General features: G+C 49.1%; 1 protein-coding gene across 3 annotated transcripts in view; it reads left to right on the forward strand.

Annotated features, from left to right (window-relative positions):
- Nucleotides 1-296: 296 nt before the first annotated feature.
- Nucleotides 297-22,129, forward strand: part of RFX4 (regulatory factor X4) — a 167,457-nt gene continuing 145,624 nt past the window's right edge. The window contains exon 1 of one of the 3 annotated variants that reach the window (XM_045465598.1): nt 297-748. In XM_045465598.1, the coding sequence (XP_045321554.1) occupies nt 706-748 (43 nt within the window). In that variant the 5' untranslated portion in view covers nt 297-705. The remainder of the gene's footprint in view (nt 749-22,129) is intronic. The other 2 variants (XM_045465597.1, XM_045465599.1) reach the window with 2 other exon arrangements.

A 22,129-nucleotide genomic window follows, 5' to 3' on the forward strand; every position in this document is an offset into this window, starting at 1 on the left:
CTCCCCGAAGTCCCCTGCCGCCCCCCCCCCACCGCCCCGCCCGGCCCGATGGGGGAGGGGTGGGGAGGGAGGAGGGGGCCACATCTAAGCCAATTTTGATTTCGCCTATAATGAGTGCCGGGCGAAGGCTGGAGAAGGCCTCTGGAACTTTAAATAAGAAAAACGTTGCTAATGCTATAATAGAAGGGGGAAGTCGGAGGGCTGGGATTGCGTCGCTCTGAGCCCCCCTTTTCGGAGGCGGCTTTTCTTATTCAAAACAGGCCCACAATGGGCTTCACAGTGCGCCTCGCCACGGCCCCATCTGACGAGCGGCCATTCATCAGGCCGGCTGGCCTATCAATGACATTGCTCCCATCGGGGCTCCTATAAAATGATGCTTTTTCCCATGAAACATCCGCAAACATTTTGACGGGTTTGGCTTTGCCCGGCTGGATTACTGAGTGTCCCCTCACTCGCTCGCTCTTTCTCTCTCCCCCTTCTCTGCGCTCTCTCCCTTCTCTCTCTCTCTCTCTCTCTCTCTCCTCTTTCTTCTCTTTTCTTTCTTCTTTCTCTTCCTTTTCCTTTCCTTCTCTATCCTTTCGCCCTTGCACTCTCTCTCTACGTCTCTTTCTCTCCTCACTCCCTTCCTCCCTGGGCATCTCTAGCACAGGGGATCCCCAAACCTCAGGACTTTTGGGGGGCGCCCGTGCTGTCCATGGGAAGAGCATGCATTGTGGGTTACTGGAGGAACCCGACATGGATTCCACAGGTCAGTCCTACTGGTGGGGGTTGGGGGGAGACATGGGGGGGGGGAAGAAAAGGGAGAAGGGGAACTTCAGAAAGAGTTGCAAAAACTTCAGAAGGCTCAACTTGACAGTGGAACCCTAGGAAATAACGGAGAGCGTGCACAAGTTTTCAATCCGTCGCGATGTGCGATGTAAGTGGATGCGTGGAAGTGTGTGTGTGTGTAAGCGTGTGATTGTGTAAACGTGTGAGTGTGTGTGCGCGCGCGCGCTGAGGAGCGCGCTTTTGCTTGCCCTGAACACAAAGTTACGTAAAGATTCTCTGGCTCGCGGCGAGCTCGAGGTGCCGCTCGCAGAAACTTTGCGGGCCGACCGCCCCCTCCCGGGCCCGGCTCCTCCCCCGGGTTTGGGGGCCCCGGAATAGCGGTGCGCTCTGAGACTGGTGGCTAGGGCCAGGAAGCCGAGCGGAACTCCCCAGAGGCGGGGGAGGGCGAAGGCTTCGCACAGCGCCTGGGAGGTGGGGACGGAGGCTCCGACTGGTGGAGACGCGCAGCTGGAGGGAGTGGCGGCGGCGAACACGGTGGTCCTAGGGAATCCGCGCGGGGTCGGGAGGTGGGAGCCCCGGGCTGTCCGAGGCGGGGTGTAACCTCCTTGCCCGGAAGGGGCATCCGACCACGCGCTCCGCTGCGCCGCTGTAACTCTGCTGCAAGGGGGGCAGGACGCAGTGCGGCCGGCGAGGCCTGGCATCCGGGTCTGCAAACCGCTAGGTACTTTGGGGCTGTGGGCGTCAGGTTTTGGGGTCGCGGCAATCCGTAACAACTGAGGAGGGAAACCAAGGAGTCTCTTACAACGAAAAAGCCCAGCGTCTCCGTTCTCCAGTAGAACTTTCTCCACCTTCCACTTCTAGCACCTTGGACGAGCCGCCAAACTTGTAGATCTAAGCAATGCTCCCTACGCCCCTTCCAGGTGGAAGAAATTCTCTGGAAGCACCCCCCCCCCCCGAATTCCCAACTGCAGTCCCCAACCAGTCCACACCAGCCGGATGCAGCCTTGGGGATTCTGGGGGGAGGTAAGCCTGGGGAGAGGCAGAGGCAGGGCGGCGAGCGCAGCCTGGGCCGAGGCGGCAGCTTAACGAGATGCTGGGGACCGTGCCTAGGAGCATCTGTGGCTGGGCTTTGCAGCGCGGAGCAACAAGTGCCTTCGAGCCTCTGCATCCCTTAACACACACACGTCCCTTCCTTGGAGCAAATAAACACCACCAGAATGTTTCCCCACCTCCCTCCGAAGCAGGCTGGAAATGCATGTTGGGTGGGGGTAGGGGTCATCCGGGCCTCGACCCAGATGGTCTTTCTTCGGTCCACGCAGCGATTTCCAGCCCCTCCAGGCTTCTTCTGCCAGAGGCCCTGCTGGCCAGGATACCCACCCCCTCGGGTCAGGGGGATCTTCGGTTTTTCCAGGGCTTATCTTTGATCCCAAGAGCCAAGTCCCTCTCTCGCTGAGTGGGTGTGGGCCCCCTGGGAGTGGGGAAAGGCTGAGCCCCGCGGTCTTCCCACCTACAGAAGATAACCTAGGCAAGGAGAGGCGTCTCCTGCCGCACGAGCCCGGCTGCGGGTAGTGGCGGGCCCCGCCTGCGTACTCTCTGCTGTCGTAAAGAAGGCACCACAGAAGGAAAAGAGCCCCTCCCTCTATATTTTTATGTCAAGGGTTTGCGCCACTACTCACCTCCCGGCCACCCCAAATTTAGAGGCGAACGTCTTTGAACAAAATTAAACCTATGTCTGCATTGTTTGTGGTCAACTATTCACAAGGGGCTCACGTAGGGACTTGGGGTCTCCCGGCACCCCACACCCGCCAAGACCCAGTTGGGGGGTTTTAACTGCCCTGTCCACACGACTGGAACTTCTTGTGCGTTCTGGGGTAGAGCTGTGGGGTTGTGGAAACGTTCTGTTTTCTGTCTTCGATGTAGCTGGTGGTCGCGGAGGCACCTGGTCACTTTTACTCCAACTGCAGACACCCCAAACTGGTTCTGAAACAGCAATCTTTTCCACATCCGCTCCCCTCCCTGTTTTCGAAAATCGGAGACCTCCCCAGATCGCCGTCCTGAAATCAAAATAAAAAGTTCTGGGAGCTGGCAGCGTGAAGGAAATGACACGCGGCACACCAGGTGACATTTCACTCGGAGTTGCAAAACCGACGACGAGGGAAATGCAGCGTCGCGCGGTCCGGTCCAGGAGCCTCCCCTCACCTCCCTTCCAGAGAACTTAATCCAATTAGCTTTTCTTCAGCGTTTCCCTTGTTATGTAAAGGTCCTTTCTCCCCGCTAGCGGAGCCTAGCGCTCCCGGGAGCAGTTCGATTCTGCTCCCTTTCCAGCAGATTGCGTGACTGGAACCACGGGTGTTATTACTTAATATTTCATTCTGAAAGGGCTCCAACAACCGATTCGCAGCAAGTGCTGGAGCGAAGTCGGGAGCGTCCAGATCAGTGAGGCCGGGGAGCCAGGCCTCCGTCCCCTACTCTTAAAAGGAAAATCCCCGCAAAGTGCCTTCGGCCCGGGAGAACAGTTTTGCAGGGGCCGGGGCTCTAGTGGTCTGCCTCGGGGCCACTTCAGCGTGACCTGCGGAAACGCTCCCCTTTGTTCCGCGCACCGAGTCGGTAATATATTCCTCCAGTTTTCCCCAAATACTCCTCAAGTGCGGGGCTAAGACAATGGCCCCGTCGGGGAAGGCCGGCGCGCCGGCGCGCGCCTCCTGGGCCTTCCGCGCGCTCGCGGCGGAGCGCGACAAAGCGGAGCCCCTCTCCCGGGAGACTGGCGGCGCAGCCGGGCTCGGGCGGACGGCGAAGGCCGCAGGCGCGCGCGTGAGGCCGTCGACGCGCCGTCCGGCCCGTGCGCGGCTTGCGGTTGGGGCGGGCGCACGCCCCTCCCGGCCGGCGCCGCCGCCGCCGCCGCACGCCGCGCACCAGCGAGCACCCAGCGCGGGGCCCACCCTCTCCTCGTGAGCCAAGCGCGGCCACCACGTGTGCCCAGTCCGGTCGGTCCGGACCCGGCTGCCCTGCCCAAGCGAGCGTTGCTCGGTTCCTCAAGGTACCCGGGAATTCGAGAACGAGGGAGAAAAGTAGGTAGAATTTTAGGCCACCGAGAACTTGTGCCAGGTGGCCCGGGGCGGGGTCGGTCGGCTACGCAACAGAAGGGTTGTTTCTTGTTAAACGGGATGGCGCCTTAGAGAGGGGCACCGCCCAGCCCGAATTAGAAACTTCCGTCTCTACCACTTTCTGCCCCGAAATCCAGTATCCAGAGTTGGGGCGGCCGAAGTACCCCTGGAGTCGGATTTGAGCACCACGGGCCACAACGGCGGGAAGGCACGCTCGTCTACGGGCCCCGGCTCAGCACAAGGCCCCGACCTGGCTCCTTGGCCCCCAGGTGGGGACGTTCAGTCGCCCTGGCTTGGGGCCCCTGGGGCAGAGAGCGCCCTGGTCGGAACAGAACCCGGGCCTCTTCCTCCCGCTCCCAGCTGCGGAGCTCGGTTAGGAGCTACCGTCTCTCGCCCGGGGACCACGTCTGCGGGCTCGAGGGAGCAAAGGACCGGGGGTCCGCCCTTTGCTCTTGGACCCAAATCAGACGGTCTCTCCCTCCCCGGGCGTGTGTATGTTCGTGTGTGTGTGTGGCCGGCGAGGGGGCATGCGCGTCCCCACCCTCGCCACCTGCCAGAGCGCCGGCGTCCGTGAGTTTGGAAGTAGGGTCAAGTGAGAGCTGCGTGGTCTTGGGGTCCCCAGGCCGGTGGCTGCAGCCCTCGCCCGCGCGGACGAGGCGCTCAGGCCGGGTCCGGGGAGCTCCGCAAGAGACTCCGCCCGGCGGCCGTGACAGCGCGCTTTCCCACCCGGCCTGCAGGACCCAGAGACCTGGAAAAGTTGGTAGGGGCCGCCGGGCGGCTAGGCCGGAGGATTTCCTTAGCCGCGCCCGCCGCCCCCTCCCCGGCGCGTCGCCATGGTGACCGCTGGAAGTTGGTGGTGGAAAACAGACCCGGCGCAAAGCAAAATATTATGAGTGCAGTTGGGGTGACTTCATGGGGGGGCGGGGGACCGGAGGGCATGAGCGGGAGCCAGAGGCACAGACCGACAACAAAGGACCTGGTGCGAGTTGGAGAGAGTTTGCTCGGGCCTCCCTGCCGCTCTGTGAGCGCTAGACTGACCTGCTCCCCAGAGGCACTGAGGTCTCTAATTTCTCTCCAGCAGCTACACCTTTTCTCGGCTCACCTGTGTGCCCTTCTTCCCACTCCTCCTCACCTAGTTGTCCTGCAGCCTGACTCCCCATCCCGAGGCTTAGGCGCCAGCTGGGCAGGGCGCCCACCTCCCCCCATGAGCCACACTCTCACCAACGTGAAAGGTCCTGGCTTTTCTTCCTCACGACACGTGGGTCACCCGGGATGCATTTCTCATCCTTCCTTCTCAAATCGAATCTTAAAAGGTTAAAGGGATAGGATTAGGCCGGAAAGAGAAGAGAAGGAGTTGCCCACTCAGAAATCTGAGGACAGAGGAGCAGGGAGTTCCTATCCATTTTTCCCCTCCTTTGTACAGTGGGAAAAAGCTCCGAGTTACAATTCTGACTCAGCCGCTTTTAATGTTACTTTAGGTGAATCTTATAGCCTCTCTTAGATTAATTTTCATTGTCTGTAAAATGAAGGCTTAGGCAGCTTACAGTCTGGGATTTTCTGATAATTACTCGTAAACCTCTTTACGATAGAATCCAGGAAGCATATGTGAGCTGGTTACCACTATCTGAACTGTGACCCACTGTACAATTAGTGCATCTCTCCCCACACTAATAATAACCTAAACTATTTTGATGAATCATCTATTAGGATTTTGAGAGTCAAGAAGAACCTTGGATAACCACTTTTTAAAGGCCTATAATTTCCTTTCTTAATTACACCTAAGGTGCATTCCTTAAGACACTGAATTGGGGGGGGGGCGGGGCTGTACCCAGTGTCTGTTTAGGAAGCACTGAAATGCCTCTAGATGATGAGACCAGCATCACAGACCTTCACATACCTGGGAGAGGTACACACGCTGGCCAGCGTAGAGAAATGTTGCTATCAAAGGAAAACCAGACTCTATCCTCCCTTGCTCAAGCTTTTAGAAAGAGGTGAGGGTCTTCTCACGCCTAGCCACCCCTCCTGGTGATAATTTGAGCAGAGGAGCCCTTCTCTGATACTCCGTTGCCTCATCTATAGTTGAATGAATTGGATGTAAAGATTGCTATGGTCCACCTAAACTTTTTCCATACAATTACACGCCTGTACTGCGTCTGTGGAATCGGAGTACAAAGCCAGGTACTTTGTAAAGTAGTTTTACGGACACTGGTCCTCACAAGCACTCCATGAGAGAGGTGTAAATGTGACCCGCATCAAACACAGAAGGTTTCTCTTCCATTTCTAACAGTGTAAGGTGGTGATTCTAAGTCAGGTTGGTGTGTTTGTTAGCCTTGGTGTCTGCGTGAAAAAGACCGAGAAGGCACAGAATGGTGACATCACAACATGGAGTGCCAGACAGGTCTCCACTTGCACAGGCCCCTGAGAGCCCACCCTAGGTGTTCTGCAGGTCATTTGGGACACTCTTCAGGCTGCCCCTCCAGAGCTCCGCAGAATGGAAAGGTTGCAGGAAATGTCTGATGTTTTTGCCCCTTCTACTCTATTTGAGATATCTTTGCAATTTTATGAAGGTTAGAGGAGAGAGAATGAACTCAGAGACAGGTGATTTGGAAGTGTCAGGTAAAAGTAAAAGAAAATAGTTTGTGTGAATTTATCGGGGGATTTTTATTCAGTCTCATTCACTGAGCACCTGCTGGGTGGCAGAATGGATAAGGACACAGTCTCTGCCTTCAAGGACTTTGCAATGTGTTTGACAAGGGAAGGCATGGGCAGGTTGAGAGTGGTCAGGGTGCTAAGGGACACAGAAATAGATTCGTCTTGGAGCCTAAAGGAAAGGATGGGCTCCCTTGTCAATACCTACCATGAGTCAGCCCAGCACTTTTTCACACACTAGCCGTTTAAGTCTTAGCGTAATTCTCTGCTGTCCCTTTGTAGGATGAAAGAGGGTCTGGAACTTGTGTGGGGCTACAGCTTGTATGACACCAGACTGGGAAAGCCTGTTCCCTCGCCCCATGCAGCCCACTTCTTGTGGACCCTGATAGAATACTAGCCTGGCAGGGCTTGGTTACGCCTCTGGCCTTGAGATGGATTTGAATCTCACTTGGTGAGAAGGGAAACGTATGGACGGAAGTGGAGAGTCATGGAAAGTTTCAGTCTTGGACCCCAGAGAAAACCTCTCTGAAGGAGTCGTGTGATTCTGCATTTGGAGAGGGTTTGAACTGATGGCAGTGATGGGAGGCAGTGTATCATAGTGGTTGAATGATGATTTTGGACACATTTTAGCTTGTTTCCTTCATTCAAGAAAACTACATGCCTCCTTTGTGCCAGACACTCTGCTGGATGCTGGGTTTAACAAAAGCGCCAGCAGTGCTCCTATGGAGTATAAATTATAGACAAACAAGTAAACACACAAAAAATAGTTAATTTCAGTGAGCGATAAGCACAATGAAGAAGAAAGCATTATTGGGGGGAAGAAGGTAGAGCATGGTGATAGGAAGGTTGCTGCCTTCTGGGTGCCCCATAAAGCTGGATGCCCTTGATCTGGAAGCTTACTATTGCTGAGCCCCAGTTTTCTTATGGAACTGATCTAAGCATCTGAGAGGGCTCTTGTATGAAATGTGAAGATGGCCATAGGTAACATATAGTCAATACATGTCTCCACTTTGCCACTAAGCATTTTTATTTAAGTGCATTGTCTACGTAATGCTCACAACAACCCTATAAAGAAGGAACGCTTATTATTCACATTTTAAGTGGGGAAACCAATAGGCTAAAGACAAAAATTAAAGCTAGAAGCTAGAGTGTTCAGTGAGTTTCTGAGCTTTAGAAGCTGGGCTGCACGGAGAGCATTATCGATCTTCGCTGTGAGCACCTGACTTCCCTGGTGCAGAATCCCAGGGCTAAATCTAGCTTTTTATTTATGTTTTTAAAAGTTTATTAAGTGCCTTTCACATGCCAGGTATGAGCTAAGTGCTTTAAATGCATTATTAGTTGTATTTTAAAACATGTTATGGGTACTGTTATGATCTACCCCATTATATGCGGTGGAAGGATACCCATGAAGGGAGCAGGCGGCCTCATCTACGAGTGTCCACACTCTTAGTTGCAAGGCTGTACTGATGAATTCTCCTCCTACTCCTCCTCTTTCTCCTTCCCCTCTTGTCCCTCCTCCCCCCTCCTCTTCCTCCCCCTCCCTCTTCCCCTCCTCCCCCTCCTCCCCCCTCCTCCTCCTACTCCTTATTCTACTTTTTCTTCTCTTTATCCTTCTTCTCTTTCTCCTTCATCTTTAGTGAAGGAGAGTTGTATTGGAAAGGATGTCCAATAAAGCCTGTATCATTTTATTTTATTAAAAAAAAATTTTTTTTTCAACGTTTATTTTTTTATTTTTGGGACAGAGAGAGACAGAGCATGAATGGGGGAGGGGCAGGGAGAGAGGGAGACACAGAATCGGAAACAGGCTCCAGGCTCTGAGCCATCAGCCCAGAGCCTGACGCGGGGCTCGAACTCACGGACCGCGAGATCGTGACCTGGCTGAAGTCGGACGCTTAACCGACTGCGCCACCCAGGCGCCCCATCATTTTATTTTATTTTTAAAGTTTATATCTTTTGAGAGGAGGGGGAAAGAAAGAGAGAGAGGGAGAGAGAGAATCCCAGTCAGGCTCCCTGCTGTCAGCACAGAGCCCAGTGAGGGGCTCAATCCCATGAACCATGAGCTCATGACCTGGGCAGAAATCAGGGCAAGGGATGGACGCCTAACTGACTGAGTGACCCAGGCGTCACAAGCATATATGATTTTAGTGAAAGCAAAGGACTTGCTATTTTCTCCACAAATGAGAGTGGCAGGATAGTCCATTAAACTGTGGAGACAAAATTTTTAACTATTGGCAAAAATCAGGAGATAAAGCATTCACATCTTTACTACAGGTGTGAAATGTATTTTAGTTTTCTTTGGGATTCATTTGGGACATTTGCTTTGTCCCTAAGAATGTCAAAGCTTGCTTCATTGCACACAGACATACCTCTGCAAGATTAAACTAATAAGATAGAAGCCATTAGGTCATGGGTGAATATACATAGCCTTTAGGTGACTGAACAAACAGTATATTGCAGGTAGTAGAAGTCATCCACAGACATGTGTTAACATGTGACTGGAGGTGAATGTGGTCTGACTTAATGAAAAGAACATGAGGTTTGCCGTCAATATAGACCAAAGTTTAAGTCCCAGCTCAGCTGCTTGCTAGCTGTGTGACCCAGGGCAAATGACCCAACTTCCCCAGGCTCTCAGTTTTCTTCTTTGTGAAAGCGTCTACGCAGTACTTTCCAGGGTTAGGAGAATAGAATGAGATCATGCACATGAAGAATGCATGCTCAGTAAGAGCACATTTTATTATTAAAAATAATTACCTAGTCTTCCTATGCCTAGTTCTGTGTGTCTAGTTGGGAAAGGGGGATAAGAATCCTGAAACAAATGTAAACCGTTTCGGCATGCCTAGATGTTGTCTGTACTGTGTAGACAGCCTCAGTGCTAATGTCAAGGTAAATCTTTTTTCTTTTTTTCTAAAGTTTAGACCAAAGAATTAAGTTCATTCTCATTCCCTGACATTTCCCATGAAGAAGGCATCTCATGTGCCCTTATGATGCTTTCATCCTTGTGTTGTCCAGTTTGTTAAAGGGAGTAGAAAATGTGTCTTTGTAGAGGCAAAACCTGGTAGCTGGAACTTGAATCCTGGAAGGAGCACTCAGAGAAGACATATGTTCTACACCCTTGACTGAGGCCCCTCCACAGGTCCTGACACCCTTTGGTTCTGGAATATGAAGGCCTATGTTCTCCGTTCCTGCCCCCCACCCCCCCCCCCCCCGCCACCTTCTGCTTCTAGGCATTGCTGTTTTAAAGACAACCATTTTGCACTTGATTTTCAGGAAGTGGAAAATTCTGTTTCAGATGAACCACTCTCTGAAACTTGGTTGAGTGAGACGCACAGAAAGACTTTAGTTCTTTTGCCTTCCTTGCCTATTTTTTAATGCAAGGAGAAAAAAAAAATGTCCATTTGTTCTCTTCCTGTCTTTATAATGTGATCTTTACCTACGTTGTGATTTTTAAGTTAAAATTTTTGAAATTTTAAGCCACTTTCTTTGAGAGAAAGAGAGAGAGGGGTATTATAAAAAGCAGAAAAGAATGAAATGAAATTGAGCCATCATGTTTTCAGCTAAATATGGTCCAGATATAGGCGACTAGACTGGGTTGACCTGTACCAGTAGATTATCTGGGTTTTGTTGTGTTAGATCTCATCCTCAGAGCAGAATTACTTCAAAATATGTATGTAGTTTCCACTTTTGTGGTTGGTTAATCCCCCATAAAACATAAAATTATGCGTAATCTGCTTCTGAGCAATCAATAATTATTAGTAAACAGGTGAGCTTGGACATGATGAATTTGGATTGTCGTGATTGTCTTGTTTTAATTTAAAGGGATAATAAGAAAGCCTTTGAAAAGGCTGTAGCCCAGTGAAGGTTAGTTAGCACTTTGTGTCCTGTGTGTTTTCTGACTATCCAATTGTGCTAAAGGTCAGTGTTGTTTAGACGCAGCCTAAATGAGATTGATGAGTATGGTGGCAGATTTTTATTTAATCGGAATGGAGAATTACCACTTCATAAGCATTGATCCCCTGAATCCATCTTGTTGGAGAAAATGCACTCAGTCAACACAAGCGAACTTACTCTTGAACTAGATTTTGAACTGCCATTTGAATAATCTGAAGAGTGATTAGTGATTGCTAATTGCACTAGCAGCAGCTAAATTTTGGGGCATAGCTGCATTTCGTGAAGAAAATTATGGCAACATGTCTGTTTTGAATCTTGTGATTGCTGTGAGCTCATTTCAAGCTAATACTAGACTTTAGAAGACAGAGGTGTTTCTTTGAATGTTACAGCTAATGAATTTATCATTTAAAAAACGTGAGCATGAGTGGTTTTTTGAGTCCCACATCATCTTCTTCAGAATGATTAGTCTATATGTAGGATGGTCACATGGGGCATAATGTATTTCTAAATTGAGTACTGATTCTAAATGCTCACGGGTAGGCCCAGGTTCTTACTGAAATGATTATGATTTTATAGAGTTCCAGAATTGGGCCCATTGGCATACACTCAAACTTATTTATGAGGTCATATTGATTACTTTAAACATTTTGCCAAATTTTCTTTGTGGGGTTCAGTTCCACTGCTGATAATAAATCTGGAGTGGGAGGGGGATTAGGATGCCTCTACAATAGTTTTTTGTTCCACCCAAAAGAAAACTAACTAGTTCTGTGTCATCCTTATATAGCTACTAAAAAGGCTATATTATCTCTGTTTCTAGGAGCTTAATTTCTTCTACTTGATGACTCCTTTTACAAAAGTGATGTAGATTCTCTATAAAAACTTTGACGTCATAGAAAATAAAATAACGTTATCCTGGGAGTTTACACGGAAGGAAGATTCCAGAGGGCTGGAGACCCTCAGTTAAAACGTTGAAACTTCCAAGCATTGGAAAGATTTCTAAAGTGTTGAGCGGTTGTTATGTGAGGGCCTTTGGTCTCTATGAACTTTTATTTTCAACTCAGTGGGCAGGGTCTTTAGGTTGCTGTGCTTGGGGTAGGGGACCTTTTCAGAAATGCCAGGCTTTTAGAAAAAAACAAAACAAAAACGCAGCTTTTCTTCTAATCAAGGCCCTGTTTTAAAGTTTGAAAACTTTGCTGTGATTAGAAGAATGAATTATTTCTCTGCTTCTTTGGAGTTTCTTCTGGGTGCCTGGGCTTCGGGGCATTCTCTGCCTGAGCTACCTCAGGGTTCACAGCTGAAGAGGTGTGTTGGGAGCGGGGAGGCCTACTTGGCAGGAAGGCACCGGGCACCAGGGAGCCTCATCCAGAGCAGAGCTGGGAAAGTGCATGTGGGGGTGGGGGTGGGGGAGGTTCTGGAGGGATGCAGAGGGATCCCAGGGATGAGGAGCCTAAAAAAACGGGATTCCCTATGGGTCTGTGTTTTGTTCAAAGGTTTTCGTGGTATTGAGAGACTAAAACACACACAAATAAAAAGCTCCAGCAAAGCTGTATGGTTGTAGATAGTACCCGGTGACTATATATTGATATATAGATCATTTTTGAGAAGGAAAGAATGAAGGCAGCACCGGGGTGGGGGCGGGGGAGAGGAAGGCAGGAAGAGATGGAGGGAAGATGGGTGGAAAGGAAGAAACTACGTTGAAATCATTTTGGTGATTGATGTCAGGCTCACTTAATGAGTTATTTTCAAAATTGTTAGTTACTTTTTTTTTTTTTTTTTTTACTAAAGGGAGTCCCTTTTGTAGCAATTTTTTTAATGTTTATTTATTTTTGAGAGAGAGTGAGAACGAGTGGGAGAGGGGCAGAGAGAGAGGGAGACACAGAATCGGAAGCAGACTCCGGGCTCTGAGCTGTCAGCACAGAGCAGAGCCCGACGTGGGGCTTGAACTCAAGAGCTGTGAGATCACGACCTGAGCTGTAGTCAGACACTTAACCCACTGAGCCACCCAGGTGCCCCAAGGGACCCCCTTTTTGAAACTGGGTAGCAGATTAACAAAAATTTATAATGTTTTCCAGGCACAGTGCTAAATGCTCATGCTTGTTACTTCATTTAATTCTTATGTCGACCCTTTGATATTGTTATTCCCATTTTACGGGTGAGGAAACTGAAACTCAGCCTAGTTAACATGTCCAGGCCAAACAGCTAGTGTCAAGCCAGGTTTTGAACACAGATTATTCTGATTTTGAAGCCAGGCTGCCTCCTCGCCTCCCAACACCTGGAGTTAGAAGGAAAACCTTAGAGATGTCCATGCTAACTCAACTCCTCTTCTACATAAAGAAGTTCAGGAGGTCCAGTCACCCTGGATCCTGGCCGGGGGGGTGGGGGTTGGGGGGGGAACAGCAGTTCACACTGCGGTTCTTTGGAGCACACTGTCACGGGGTGGCAGTGGGTGTCTGGATGCTCTGGGGACTTCAATGTGACTTTGGCAGCAGGCTGCTGACTGAGGACGCCCACGGGTGCTCCTTCCTGTAGGAGCACCTGGGTGCAACGTGTGCCTTTCATCTCAAATCATTTTCCAAGCTCCTAAATTCATCCTGGCACCACCACTGGGTAGGTATCCCCCGCCTGCCAGTTACTTTGGCACATTTGACATCTTAGGCACATCATCGGTGCTTAGTGTCTATTTACTTACAGACATGACTTTCTCATAATAGGTTCAGCATAAAAACCGTGGTGTTAAAATAACAGCACCTTGCATTTGCATAGCATGTTACAATTTACAATCACTGATACAATCATTAATGGCTCTGGAATCCCAAAGGCTTGGTGAGAATTCGCTTTGCCATAAGCTGGATGTACAGACTCAACAAGGGAGGTGACCTCTCTGAGTCTCAGTTTGTTTGCCAGCAAAGTGGGGCCATGGCATTGTGAGGATTAAATTTTTTTTTAATGTTTGTTTATTTTTGACAGAGAGAGAGAGAGAGAGAGAGATGGAACATGAGCGGGGGAGGGGCAGAGAGAGAGGGAGACACAGAATCTGAAATAGGCTCCAGGCTCTGAGCTGTCAGTACAGAGCCCGATGCAGGGATCGAACTCACAGACTGTGAGATCATGACCTGAGCCAAAGTTGGACGCTCAGCTGACTGAGCCACCCAGGCACCCCGACATTGTGAGGATTAAACGAAGTAACGCATGTAAAAGGTTAGGCACAGGGCCTTGGCATGGCATAAAAGCTCAATAAACAAGAGGTGCTTTGAGCGCCACACGCTTCTTAAGATGCCCTAGTAGCTTCCAAGATCCGCCTTCTCCCCCGATACAAGGCCCATACGGGGGGAGAAAACAAAATTTTATGCACGCTGCACTGTGTTCAGTTTTTTTCAGTACATGATCCCGTAAACCTGTGAGCTAGGTGGGATCTTTCCCAGTTCATTCTTAGCGAAACTGCCCCTCCAGGGGCTCAGTCACATGCATTGGCTCCTATCGTGAGAGAGTATCCTCACTGAGGTCAGTTATGTCTTTAAACCAGTCTGTCTCCAAACTAGTTAAAAACAGGGCTGTAATGAAGGGGCTGGTGGTTCCCCCCCACGCCCCCCTGCATAGAGCTGACTGTCTTAACTTTGCTTCATTGTGCACTCACCTACCGCATGTGTCTAAAGTGCACATATTTTCCATCCTCATTTTACGTGTTTGACACTTCTTCATTTCTCACGATTTTCCCGTGTTGTCATTATCTGCTCTTAGCACAGTGCAAAGCATTCACTAGGATGTCTTGCACAAGTCAGTGCTCAATAAATGTTTACTTAAGATATTATAGTGTGAAGAACGCTGCCTCTTTTTGCTTGCTTTCTAGGAAACTTGGCTCATGGCTCCATGCAAACAAGTCCTTGATTAACTACAGATGAGGTGACCCTCTTCTGAGCCCCTACTAGGTGCCAGGCATGGTGCTGGTGTTAATTCCTTCCCTTCCGCCCTCTCCTCATAGATCTGCAGTTCTGTGCCAGGCTCTAATTGCAGGGAACAGTGGGGTGAATAAGGTACAGTCAGCTCTTAAGGAGCTTATATTATTTGTCTTAATCCTCATAGTAACTTCAGGGGGTAGTTTTTTGTTTGTTTGTTTGTTTTAATATATATATATATATTTAATATATATATTTAATATATATATTTATATTTATTTATATTTAATATATAATTTATATAATATAAATATTATATTTATATTTAATATATATATTTATATATATATAGTTTTTTGTTTGTTTTAATATATATATTTGTTTATATGTGTGTGTATATATATATATATATATATATGAAGGAAATTGAGGATCATGAGGTTAAGTAATTTGTCTGGGGTTGCAGAGCTTGGTCACTTGTAAGGGGAGCAGCAAAATTAGTGTCCGTCTGGCTTCCAAGGCTTTTCACTGTACCAAAACATCTAAGAGTCAAACCGAAGGAATGATAACAGAAGAGACTAGAGTGTCAGGCTTTGGGGGTGGGCATGATGTAAAAATTATAATAGCTAAGATTTGCATAGTGCTTATCATGCAAACACTCTCTGTGCCTCGTTCACTTAAACCTCATGCAAACTGCGTGAGGTGCTGTTATTCGCACCCCCACTTTGCAGGTTAAAAAAAAAACAATCCTGAGGCTCAAAGAGGTTGAGTCACTCACCCAAGGTCATACAGCAAGGAAATCAGACTTGAACCTTGCAGTTGAGCTCCACTGTCTGTGTGCTTAACACCTACACTGTCATTAAGACACACGAAGTGCCTCTGACACAGACAGGTACTTGGGAATCACAATGGTTCCGGAACTCACCCTGTGCTGGGCGCTATGCTAAATACTTTCCACATCTCGCGCCATTAAGATGGGGTGGGCACATTATCATTCTCCACATTTTACACAAGGGGACATGGAGGTTTAGAGACTTTGCCTAAAGCCATTCAACTAGTAAGTACTAAGGCTGGAATTCAGGCCATTCTCATGTAGCTAGTTACTAAGCCCACATGCTTGCTTTTCCTTCTCCTAGTGACTCACCAGAAATGATTTGAAAGAGAGAAAAAATATGTACCAAATTGTTCATCAAGACGCTATAAAAATAGGAATATTAGCTCAGGGGAACACTGGGCATCTATCAATGATAGGTATGAGGGCTGTAGCAAAATGAGACAACTCTGCATGATAGAATGTTAAGGGAAAAATGAGGAAGGGTGTGTTCATTCACTGGGGATATAGTTCATACATATGCACATGTGGACATGAGACCAGGCAGCAACACAGATAAAGGACAGATAGTTCACATGTGAGAGGGGTGGGATTGTGGATGAGTATGTCTTTCCTTTCAACACTTAAAAATACAACTTCTACAATAGATGAACACAGGAAAGAAAAAAGCATTTTGCCTAAGAGAAGGATGTTTTGGTGATTCATCTCAAAAGTTCGGGCTAGTTTGAAGTCTGTTTGGGTCCTGCGGTCAGGAGTGCCTGGCTCCTGAGGTTTTGGGGGAAACCTACATCCCCAACAGAGGGTGTGAAAAGAAATGCAGAAGAGGCAAAATACACAAAGAAACTAGAAAAGGCAGTGATGTCAGGGATCAAATACCATAGGATGCTGTGCACAGGGAGCAGCCTTGGCCCCAATAACCTTTTTTTAACAGACTTTTACACGTTTTAATAAAATTGTAATGATAGAAATAGAAACAAAGTGAAGGCCTGCCGACATTAGGTAGTAGTCGGTATGGTCCCCCATAAACATTGAGGGGAGGTGAAATTTTTACAGCCTCCTTATGCAGTTACACGCATGAATTCTGGCGTTCCCAGGGATGTTTTCAGAGCAGAGATCTGCTTTTACATGGAACCTATCTTCGACAGGAGGTGGCACCGAACACCTTAGCTTTCACTTTTTCTAGGCTCCGGGACTGTTTGTGAGTTGATGATCTGTTGAGCTAACGGCACTGGTATACCTTCAGGGTGTCCTCATTAATTTTCGTATATTGCAAATAATGACCCTTTCGTGAATCTCTTTGATCGCTTCAGAGTTTTATGTTTTGGGTTTTCCTAAAAGTGAGAAAAGGCAGTAACGTTACCTAGTACCTGTTGTGTATTTGGTATTATGTTAGACGCAGCTCAGTACTCACGGTGAGACTTCAAGGCATATATAACTATGAGTATTATAATATAAGTTAATGGTTAAGTATAACCGCTGACTTGTTTTTAGTCGAATTGTCATACTTTATATTCTTTCACCTGGGGGCGCTTTTAAGTTCTATTTTTGTTGTTTGCGTGCGAATCGCGACTTCATGTTTTTTGTTTGCTGTTGTATCTTCAGAGCCCAGAATAGTGTCTGATAGTAGTTGCCCAATAAATGATTTCTGAATGACTAACTTAGGAAAGAATAAGTTCATGGTTAGGTTAGAGTCAGGTTCAGATCCCGGCTCAGCTGCTACGATGTTCATGAAGGTGGCGGTGCTCACACTGGCGGCCACATTCCAGGAGATGACAGGTGGACTCACCTGCATTACACCGTGGTTGAGACCCCAGCTGATGAGGAAGACACACAGGGACAGTGGCCACATGGCCCGTCTGGGAGAGTGAATCTAGTTGGCCAAACAGTAAGCAGAGTGCTTATCTTTTCTCGTCCAGGCCTTTCTCTCTGGGCCTTACTTCCCCCATCTATAAAATGGGATAATGATTCCTGTATATGAAGAGGTAAGTGAACAGTTTAGCACAGTGGTACAAAATGGGAACTTAGACAGTGGTGGTTATTGTAACCCTAACAGATAGAGAAACTGGGGCTCAAAAGGTGAAAGTACTTGGTCAGGTTCATAAACTAGTGAGACAGCGAGGCTTAGCAGTCAGGCCTTCTCATCCTTTGCTCTGTATTGGGTTCCCCTGGCCCACAGGAAGGGGCTTCCTCACTGTGGTGATGAGCTCATTGGTTCAGGCACCGACACTTGCTGGTTTCCAGACCTGCGGGAGAGATTCCCCAGGGTACGAAGCAGGAGCTGGCACAGGCAGCAGGCGCACCTCAGGAGTCTGGAGAGGCAGCTAGAAACAAAAAGAGTGAGTAGTTTGGGCAGATGAGAGAGCACTGAGGCTGTAGGGTGTTAAGGAAGAGCGGTGCTGAATGTAGGAGAAGTAAGATCGCCTTGTGTCACGGTAGCACGTTAGCCTCTGAGACTTCTTCGTACATCACCATCACCACCTGAGGCTGAATCTTCTGAAGCAGGATTTCTTATTTGTGATGTGGAAACTGAGGCATACATACAGTGGGAGTTTGGGGAGGATTATTTTTTAAAGGAATATATTAGAATTGGGAAAGAGATAAAAATACTGCTCAGATTTTTAAGGAAAAGAAGAAAAGTAAAAAGGCAAACTGGTGAGGGTGGTTTTTAGCAAGTACCGTGAGGAGTCAGTGGGGTAATGGGTTGGAATCTCGTCGCTGAGGGTCAAGTGTTCAATTGAAAGAGAAAGCGAATCCTGTCCCGATCTTTGCAAAGAGACAGGCCCAGGCCATACGGCGTTGAGCAGACAATAAGTAGGCTGATGTTTCTGTGTCCGTAGCATCTGAACATCCTGGCCTCTGTATGCAGTGGGCACCAATCAGCTACAGGGACAAAGACAACCCAGAAGGTACATCCTTAGGCCCGGGGTGGGGGGTTAACTGTGCACAAAGCCATTCACACTCATCTTTGTCCTGGCCACACATCTGTGTAAAGCATACCTTCCCCATCTGTATTGCTGTAATTAAATGAGATAATCCATGTAAATAACTATTGCTGGAGTGTAGTGCTGATGCTCAAAGACTGGGCTCTGACGTGATGTGGATGAAGACAGTAGGAAGTGTCATTACTGTCACCTCCGACTCACCTCCTCTTGCTGTGACTGAGGCCCCAGCAGATGAGGAAGAGATGTGGGGACCTGGGGACACTGGGTACATGGGTTGGCTAGAGTTGTGAGTACAGTTAGGTAGAAAGAAGGTAGAGTTCCTATCTTTTGGCATCTCACCGCCTCTGTCCTAAGCCTCTCAGACTTAATTACACTCTTGCAGTGGCCTCCACCCAGGGGTGCTGTGAAGTCCGGGTTTGCCTGGGACAGTCCTGGTGTATGCTTGTGGTCCTGGCAAAATTATTAATAATGCGGCTTTTCAGTCTCAGAAGTTTGGATGATATGTGATGTGGTTTCCCACTTCCCTTTCTCTCCCCTCTGAGCTTGTGTTTAGCAATGCCAGATGGAGCTACCCATGGAACGGTTTTGCTTATGTCACACTCCACACAAAAACTTTCAGTAAAGAGGTTCCCAGCCACCTATTGAATAAAGTCCAGACTCCTTAACTCAGTCCTAAGTACAGAGGGGGCGGGGCTTTTACATGCACACTCGCAGTAGCATCTTGCGGAGTGCTAGTCAAACAGGATAGTCTCAACAAGTTGGCTTAATCCCTGAATGAGCGTGGGCATTCAGGCTCAGGTTGCTTGTCAATTTCTTTTCTTTCTATCTCTCTTTTTTTTTAATGTTTCATTTTTCTAAAGTTTATTTTTATTTGAGAGAGAGGGAGAGAGAGAGAGCAAGGGGGGGAGGGACAGAGAGAAAGGGAGACAGAATCCCAAGCAGGCTCCGTACCAGCCAGCAGCTGACGCAGGGCTCAAACTCAGGGACCGTGACATCATGACCTGAGCTGAAATCAAGAGTTGAGGCTTAACCGACTGAGCCACCCAGGCACCCCTGCTTGTCAATTTTTTGAACGGGTAATTCTTCAGCCAGCTTCAGGGCCTTTGCATGTGATGTTCCTTCTGCCAGGAATACTCCTCCCTCCCTGTTTACCTGGGGGAGTAACATGATGCCTTCTTAATCTTTAGCTGTCAGTTTAATCCTACTTCCTCTGAGAAGCTTCCCTGACTCACAGATTAGACCATTCTCTCTCTCTCTCTCTCTCTCTCTCTCTCTCTCTCTCTCTCTTTCTCTCTCTCCCTCTCCCCCCGTCCCTTGGCTTTCTTGGGAATTACATGTCTATTATTTAACAGCTGACTCTCACACTAAACTCTAACCTTCCCTGTGACAGACGCTGTCTGGTTTCCTGCTATGCCCCTGTTGTGTAGCACAGTGCCTGGCGCATGGTACTCCACAAATAGTTGAGAAAGCGGTAGTGAGTGGGATGAATGAATGTGCATCCCCTAGTAGGCTACGCTTTCCGAGCCAGTGCGGTTCAGGCCACTTGCTTCTTAGCACATTTGGGATAAGTGTGCAGTTCTTACTATCTCCGGCAAGTGCCTACACGCTTTTGGCCCTTCCCACCTCTGCCTCCATTTCCTGCTGCTCTCACTCATCCTCACGCTCTCCCACATACTGGTTTTCAAGCCCCTTCCTTCTCAGACCTCTGCCCTTGCTCCAACATCACCTCCTCCAGCAGGCCCTCAGTGTCCCGCTACCTAAGACAGCACCCCCATCTCCCATTCAGTAGCTTCATTTTCCTCCTGACACTCATTGTGCCCTGGAGGCACCTTATTTGTTTTTGTCCCATCTCCACCACAGAATACAAGCTCCCTGAGAGCAGGGACCTTGTCTGCGATGTCTGTCACTAGAACCTCAGAGCCTGGCAGATGGTTGGTGCTAAAGCAGTATTTGGTGAACGAGGGAAGGAATGAATGAAGGGGCAGGGTGGGAAGGCCCCTTGGAGGCAGGGCAGGGGCCCCTTCCTGGAACCCAGTGGCCCCTGGGGCAGGGCCTGTGGTGTTGCCATGGCAACCCACTGACCTGAGGCCCACCCCCCACCCCCTGGAGAGGCCACACAGCTGCCCACTTCCTGGGCCCAGACTTTCCACGTGTTCCTGTGTGTCACCACTGTGGGGAGCCCAGGACAGAGGGAAAACGGGGCTGAGAGACAGAGAATGATGAAGAGGAAATCACACCCTGGTGCCTGGGGAGACAGGAGAGGGCCTTGTTGGCATGGTTCCACTGGTAATGGCCAGGGCCCCGGGGGGGGGGGGGGGGGGGAGGGAGGAGGGACTAGGGGGCGTGCTGGTACCTCCAGGACCTGGGGCCTGGTCCTCCCTTGGCAGCTGCTAGTGAGTGTGACGTGTCAACTTTTTGATGTAGCATTTCTAAAGCTGTGAGTTCCTAAAATAGGCCCCAGCACAGTGCCCTGAAAGACTGTTGATACAAAGAATATGAATAACGCCTTCTATTAAAACCTGGTGACACTTTCTAAGTCAGGCGGCATTTTCTTCAGGTATTGCATAAGTCAAGAACTCCCTGTTCCCATCTAGTTCCTCAGAAACAAAGCTTGTCGTGTTCACTCCCCCACTGCTTCAAAATGACGGCTGGCTCCCAGCTGCCTGCTGGCTTCTTGGCCTGGTGGGCAAGGCCTTGGCAGTCTGCTCCTCACAGACTCTCCCACCTGCCCCCTGCCCCTCCTCCTCCGGTCACCAGTCAGTGGACTCGTCCCCTGTCCCAGAACCCACTTTGGGCTTTTGAGCATGACGTGGCCCTCCTGCCCTCTTTGGTCTGCCAGGTGCCTAGTCCTTTAAGGACCAGCTGAAATGCCACCTCCTATGTGAAGGCCAAGATGGAAGCTCCCTTCTCTGTGATTCTGTTGCACCTTATTAGAATAAGAGACCTGCCCCTGGTTACTGCTGGCTCCTCGAGGCAGTGTGTCCCAGTGAGAGCAAGCCAGCCTCAGAGGCAGACAAACCTGACCAGCTCGGCCACCACCTCACTGGCTGGCTTTACCCAGCTTCTCTGAGTCTCTGTTCCTCCTCAGGGATTGGAATTTGTCGAGTCTCTGCTTCAGGGTTGCCGTGGGGAGTAGAGAGGAGGCATGTGAAGCAGGGGGACTGATGTGGGGGAAATGCCCGACATAAATGCTGGACATTGCATTACTGTCTGTCCTCATTACTCGGCGTGAGCTCCTGGTGGACGGAGACCATGCTTTCCTCACCTTCCCATGGCCCACAAAGCCAACCATGTGAAGTGCTTCACCTGTAGTATTTCAGTTAATCTTTGGAAACTTGGAAGGTAGGGCTTTTTGGAAAGCTCAGGAATCATTCCGATGTTACATAGCTAGGAAGTGGCAAGGCTGGGATTTGAAATCCAGTTGTCGTAACTGTGAACTCCACACTCTTCCCAGCCTGCTTCTGTCCTCTCTTCCATCTGGTACTGTCTCTCCCTTGGTCACTCCGTCAACCACTGGCCTTCTTGCCGTCCCTTGTCCCATGATCGTGGGTCACCCATGATCTCCCCTCAGGGCCTTGGCCTCTGTGGTCCCCTCCCTGTGAGCCTCCCTCACTGTACTAGTCTGTGCTCAAATGCTGCTGCTTCTCAGAGGCCTTCCTGGGATGAGGGTGCTTTCCTTCATCCTGTTCTCTCATCCTACTTTACTTCATCACAACCCATCACCACCAGCTGTGAGCCTGACACTGTGCCAGGATCTGGGGGACTAAGCATGGAAAAGACAGACATGGTTGTTAGAACTTATATTTTTAAGGTAGGGAAAATAAAGAATAAAACAAGAATACATAAACAAGATATTCTCAGGTCCAGAGACCTTGGTCCACCAGCGATATCTTGCTGTGATATATTGGCTCCCTGTTAAAGTGTATTTGTCATCTTCTGTTACAACTTTACATGAAGGCACTTGATAATTATTTGCGAAATGAATGAATGGGTGGATGGATAGCCTAAGCTAGAGTGACTTGTCTGTGCCCAGTATGAATTAGCAAGTAGAAT

The sequence above is a fragment of the Leopardus geoffroyi genome, chromosome B4 (genome assembly GCF_018350155.1).
Source record: "Leopardus geoffroyi isolate Oge1 chromosome B4, O.geoffroyi_Oge1_pat1.0, whole genome shotgun sequence".
In the NCBI taxonomy this organism is placed as follows: Eukaryota; Metazoa; Chordata; class Mammalia; order Carnivora; family Felidae; genus Leopardus; species Leopardus geoffroyi.